The sequence below is a fragment of the Callorhinchus milii genome, unplaced genomic scaffold (assembly GCF_018977255.1).
Source record: "Callorhinchus milii isolate IMCB2004 unplaced genomic scaffold, IMCB_Cmil_1.0 Scaffold2, whole genome shotgun sequence".
Taxonomy (NCBI): domain Eukaryota; kingdom Metazoa; phylum Chordata; class Chondrichthyes; order Chimaeriformes; family Callorhinchidae; genus Callorhinchus; species Callorhinchus milii.
The window spans coordinates 230443-236092 of NW_024704743.1; the positions used below are offsets into that span (position 1 = coordinate 230443).

Genomic DNA, 5650 nt, shown 5'->3' on the forward strand with positions numbered 1-5650 from the left:
ACATGAAGTCCTTGTGCCTTGTGTTGCTTCTCAGCCTCGGTAAGTAACGTCCCGCAGCTCAGTGGTTAGAGCACTCGTCTCGCAAGCCAGAGGACATGGGTTCGATTCCCGGGCAGGGCGAAACGTTGGTCAAGTTTCCATACTCCACGCACCTCTGTTTACCCAAGTAAGTCCAAACTCTCTGGGACACTACCCTGCGTGAGGGGCACTATCTAAATGCCAGTTGTTATTCTTGTTGTAAGTAGGAACCCGGTTTGTTAGTCGATTGGTGGATCGCTTTTCCGTTGGCAATAATCACTTGAGAAAACAAACAAATAAATAAATAAATAAATAGTAATAACAAATTGGAAGCTGCACTTTGCATTGGATTCACTCCAACACAAATTAGATAGATTTATTTTAGAAAATAGTATTTTGGGAGTATGTGTCAAGACATGTCAAGTGTAAGCGTAGTGGGTTTGGAAGAACCAGGCAACCGTGTATCTAAGGTTCCCAAAGCTTTCCACTCTCGTTGTAGAGTAATCCAATTAATTGTCGCACAATTATTTATTGTAGCACGTGACTACCAGGACGATGGAAGGCAAACCAGATAGGGCCTTGGTCTTTTTTCGTCCAGCAATTCCTACGTATGTTCCAGTTGGACACGGTGACCAATAATCCGCAAACAGCTGTGAAGTGAATGAGCGGTTTTATCTGAGGGACTGTTGGCCTGACATAGTTAAAAGGGAAATTTCTACTAACCTGTTTCTCCTCTTATTCCCGATCGACGATGTAAGGAGTCCTGTAGTGTAGTGGTTGGAGCCCTCGCCTCGCAAGCCAGCAGACCTGGGTTCGATTCCTGGGCAGTGTGAAACCTTGGGCAAGGTTTCCTCACTCTGTTTGCCCAGCAGTAAGCAGGAACCCGCTTGTTGATCGATTGGCGGATCGCTTTTCTGGGGGTTAATAATATCCCTTTCAAATGAAATCAATCAATAAGTAATAATAGTAAATTGGTCGCTCAATCCATGGGTGTTTGTGGGACGCTGCTGTGCGCAATTGCCTTACGCATTTCGCCCGCAAAGTACACAGTCGATCCACTCTGCAGTGAAGCCGCTTTGAGACGTCTCGACGATGTGATAAGGCGCTGTATCAAATGCAAGGATTATTATTATTACTACTTACGAAATAGGAACGGTGTCTGGGCTTCCGACCCCTCTCAGCCACAACGAACGTGTCGTCGGAGGAGAGGAAGCAACACCACACCGATGGAAATGGCAGGTAGGAGAGAGAGAGAGAGAGAGAGAGAGGGAGGGGCGTTAGTAATCTCACACAATCACATCGCTTTGGACGAAGAAAAAAGAGGGAGAGAGGGAGAGAAACTCCCTTCTATTTTTGCGGGATCATTAACAGGATACAGACAGCTTTTAACATCTCCCTCGCCTCCTTCAAGTCACGCCACAAGACCCTTCGTCCGTGCCTTCGGCCACCCCGCTACCCTCTCTGCCCTCCACCCTCCCCAATCCCAACGCTCCCAGCTCGGGTCCTTGTGTATTCATTCACTCCTCAAGCCCTACCTTGTCGTCTCTTATTCTTATCCCTGTGGGTTTCCCCCCACCCTGCAGGTCTCTTTGCAGATCAGCCCTGTGTGGGACCCTGATGGTTTTGCCCACCTCTGCGGTGGTACCATTGTCTCTCCGTATTGGGTCATGACCGCTGCCCACTGCATCATAGCGTAAGTAACGCAGCGCCCCATCACGTCGTTGAGACGCCTCAAAGCGCTTCACGGGAGAACAATATATCAGTAACGGTATTAATCCTCTCCTTCGATAGAGCGCTTTATATTGTAAAGTAGATTTAACCGCGTATTTTGTGGGTGAATCCTGCCAGCCAATTGGGGCGAGTGAACATTTTTATCCGGGGGAAGTGTTTGCCAGGACTCCGGGGGAGAGAACATTATTTGGTTAAATATTATTGGCTATCTCAATTGTTCTTGAACCATTTTGCTTCCACCGTCCCTCTCCCCGAGGGGAGCCCGTTCCCTACGTGGCAGGGTTTTTAGAAGGTCCCAGAGCTCGGGTCGAGGCTGGATCGTAGAGAGGTTTAAACCGAGGACGCAGATGAACCTGGGAGGCCCCAGACTGTGGCTAACTGCAAAGCTTGTTTCTTGCCCAGAACCGAGGGGAAAATGTACCGAGTGGCTTTGGGAGAGCACGACCTCTACGAGGATGAAGGCACCGAAAATTACGTCGACGTGAACTACATTTACCTTCATCCTTACTGGAACCCCACTGACCTGACGCTCGGGTGAGTCAACGACAACATTTCCATGAGATGTGGTGTCGTGACTGTGCGACTCGTGGGCGAATGTGGCAGCTGATAGGTGGCTCCGCAGGACGCTGCTGATGACCGCGCAGCCCGGCCTGGCTCGTCGGCAGGACCTGGAAGTGATCAGTCACTGTGGCCAGAGAGTCATCTCACTCAGCTCCTGGTAACCCCGCAGCCAAAGCCCTAACTAACGGGGAGGGAGGTCCAAGCAGCGGGAAAGCTTGGCCGGACAGCGCTCTCGATGGCCGAGCTGTGTGGGGGTTTAGCTGGTTAGACTCCAGCAGTTACCCCAACGCACACTCTGGGCTCCCCAACACCCTACCCCCCCTCCCAAGCCTTGGCTCTCGCCAACCTTCGCCTAATACTTTCCGGAATTAAGTAAACGGGGGTGGGGGGGGGCGTCCCTCCAGCGAGAGAGAAAGAGAGAGAAAGAGAGAAACTCCTTTCTCTTTTCGAACAGCACTGTGGGATCTTTAACACCCACCTGAACGGGCACAGACGGGGAGGTTGGTTTAATGTCTCACCTCCAATAATCCAACCCACCCTCAGTGTTGCATTGATTCCAACGTGGGGGCTTGAACCCTCAACACGGGTGGGGTGCTCGAACCCTCAACCTTCTGAGTTATCCCTTGTGCTTTCAGCAACGACATTGCCTTGCTGCACTTGGCCGATCCAGTGTCTGAGGACTCAAACATTGAGATCGCGACACTGCCAACTCCTGGAGACACATTGCCGAGTGGTCACCCTTGCTACATCACTGGCTGGGGGTTAATCCAAGGTAAGTCTCACCTACTCTAAAGCTTCGCGTCCCGAGCCGCTGGGCAGTCGAGGGTTATTTCCCGGGGGGGCAATAATCCCATCAAAACATCATAATAATAATGATTAAATCCACGGTCGCTCAATCCACGGCTGCTCGTGTGCGCAATTGGCTGCCACGTTCCGCCCACAAGACACACAGTCAATTCACTTCCTTCTGTGAAGCCCTTTGAGGCGTCTCGAAGACGCGATCGGGCGCTGCATCGAATGCAAGGGTTGTTGTTGTTGTTGTTGTTGTTAATGGTATGTGACTGCTCCCTGCAGCCGGGGGTAACGCAGCGATCCGCCTGCAGGAGGCGCTGCTCCCCGTGGTAGACCACGCCACGTGCTCGAGGGACGAATGGTGGGGCTCCGGTGTGAACCAGCGAATGATCTGCGCTGGAGGAGACGGTTCAAAGGCCGGCTGTCACGTAATTACGAACTCATGATGCACAGAAAGAAATAGGTCCCCATGGAGAGAGGGAGTGAGAGAGAGAGAGAGAGGGACACAGAGAGAGAGAGAGAGAGAGAGAGCTAGCAAAGGAGACGTGAAAGACACTATATCACGTGTAATGATTCTCTCTCTTAATTCTCTTAATTCTCTTAAATCTGTGTCCTCTGGTTACCAACCCACCCGCCAGTGGAAAGAGTTTCTCCCTATATATCTACTCCTCTATTCCAGAACACCTCCATTAAGTCTCCCCTTAACCTTCTCTGCTCTAAAGAGAGCAATCCCAGCTTCTCTAGTCTCTCCGCATCTCTAAAGTCCCTGGTCCCATTATTACTATATCGTTATCAGTATAAAATTATAAAGTGTTTATCTCTACCTTACCCAAAACCAGCGTGAAAGGGCTCCCGAATAGTCACACCCTACTGAGCAGGTGCAAAAACCTTAAATACTTCCCCGGCTCAACCACCACAGGGCGGGGGGGGAGGGGGGGTGGGAGTAGTCCCTGTAAACCCAAGGTGGGTTGAGTTTGACACACATCACGACAGTTCTTTTCCAACGGTCGACATTATATCAATGGACTTAACGCTGTCGCATCTCGCCCTCAGTATACACAGTCGCTACACTTTACACGATATCCTGTTGTTGTTGTTGCCCAGGGGGATTCGGGGGGGCCTCTTAACTGCGAGGGAACCGATGGCTCCTGGGTGGTCCAGGGCATCGTCAGCTTTGGCCCAGGAACGTGCAACATTTATCAGAAGCCAACGGTCTTCACCAGAGTGTCTGCATACCTGGACTGGATCAATGAGGTGAGACCGGGGTTGAGTTGGAGTTGCGTGTCATCTCCTCTTCCCCCTTCCTCAAAGTCTTCAGCTCGTCTCCTTCAGGCTCCGTCCTGCTCCACGTCCCCCCACCCGGCCCACCCCACCCTCAGCCTTTCTGTCCCCACTCTTTGGAACCCATCCGTCATTCCCTCCCCCTCGCCCCCGCCCCTCCCTTGCCTCCTTCGAGGCATGCCTCAAGACCTTACTCTTCGACCACCCTCCAACCCTTGCCCTCCCCTAACCCTCCACCCCTCCTGATCCCAACCCCCAGCTCGGGTCCAAATCCCTGACTGTCCAGCGCCTTGGGACGTCCGCCCGACGCGAAAGGCGCCGGGTCAATGACGTATTGAAGTACGAGTCCAACCACACCGCTACGAGGCGCTATCCCGTGCCAAGGTCGCTGCGTGACACTGAGTTGTTGATCTCTTCCAGGTGGTCGCTAGTAAATGATGGTGACGGGAGTCTGACTGAGCGGCGAGAGCTGGGAGGCTGAGAGACCCACGAGATCTCATCAATAAAGAGAGGGCACAAAACACCATCGTCTCAGTGTCTTTGTCTTGTCTTCCTTTCTTAGTTGATCGGCGGGTTCCTACTTACTGCGAAGTAAACAAGAGGCTTGTGTGTGTGCGTGTGTGTGCGCGTGTGTGTGCGCGCGCGTGTCTGTGTGTGTGTGCGCGGTGAGGAAACCGCCCGGGAATCGAACCCAGGTCCTCTCGCTTGCGAGGCCGAGTGCTCTAACCACTGCGCTACAGCCACAGAGACCACACGCTGCGTAATTCATTTTTTTTTTATTAATTAAAAGTTTGGAAAACGGGTTCGAGCTGCTCGAATGAAACGAACAAGCGTGTAAATCCATCGCTATTGTACAGCGTAAGCCAAGTGTCTGGTTTCCTTCAATATATATATATATATATATATATTAAAAAAAAAGCCACGAATCCATAGTACCATCTGCGACAAAAATGATTGATTTTTATATTATAATGATATATCTATTTACACAGTGAAGGCAAACAGGTAACTGCTTGACAAGTCATTCAATTCGTAGCATAATTTACCCCTAACACTTTGTAATAAATACATATCTTCCTGAATTTCACTTCAATATCTTACAGGGCCGCAGGCAGGAAGGAGCAAATAGCCAGATCTCTCTGGTGTGTGTGTGTGTGTGTGTGTGTGTGTGAGTGAAAAGATGTCCCACTTGTCTTTTTGGCACAGGTAACAAAAAACGGACAGAGCTACAATAAATACTTAAATATAATCCTCGAAAAAAAAAAAA

General features: G+C 50.7%; 1 protein-coding gene across 1 annotated transcript; it reads left to right on the forward strand.

The window, feature by feature from the left end:
• Positions 1 to 434: 434 nt before the first annotated feature.
• LOC103189856 (chymotrypsin-like elastase family member 2A) lies at positions 435 to 4878 on the forward strand. The gene is made up of 7 exons (XM_007910388.1): positions 435 to 443; positions 1602 to 1711; positions 2152 to 2283; positions 2946 to 3082; positions 3385 to 3530; positions 4207 to 4356; positions 4804 to 4878. Exons 1-7 carry the CDS (start codon positions 435 to 437, stop codon positions 4819 to 4821), a joined length of 702 nt encoding a protein of 233 aa, XP_007908579.1. The 3' UTR covers positions 4822 to 4878.
• Positions 4879 to 5650: the final 772 nt, after the last annotated feature.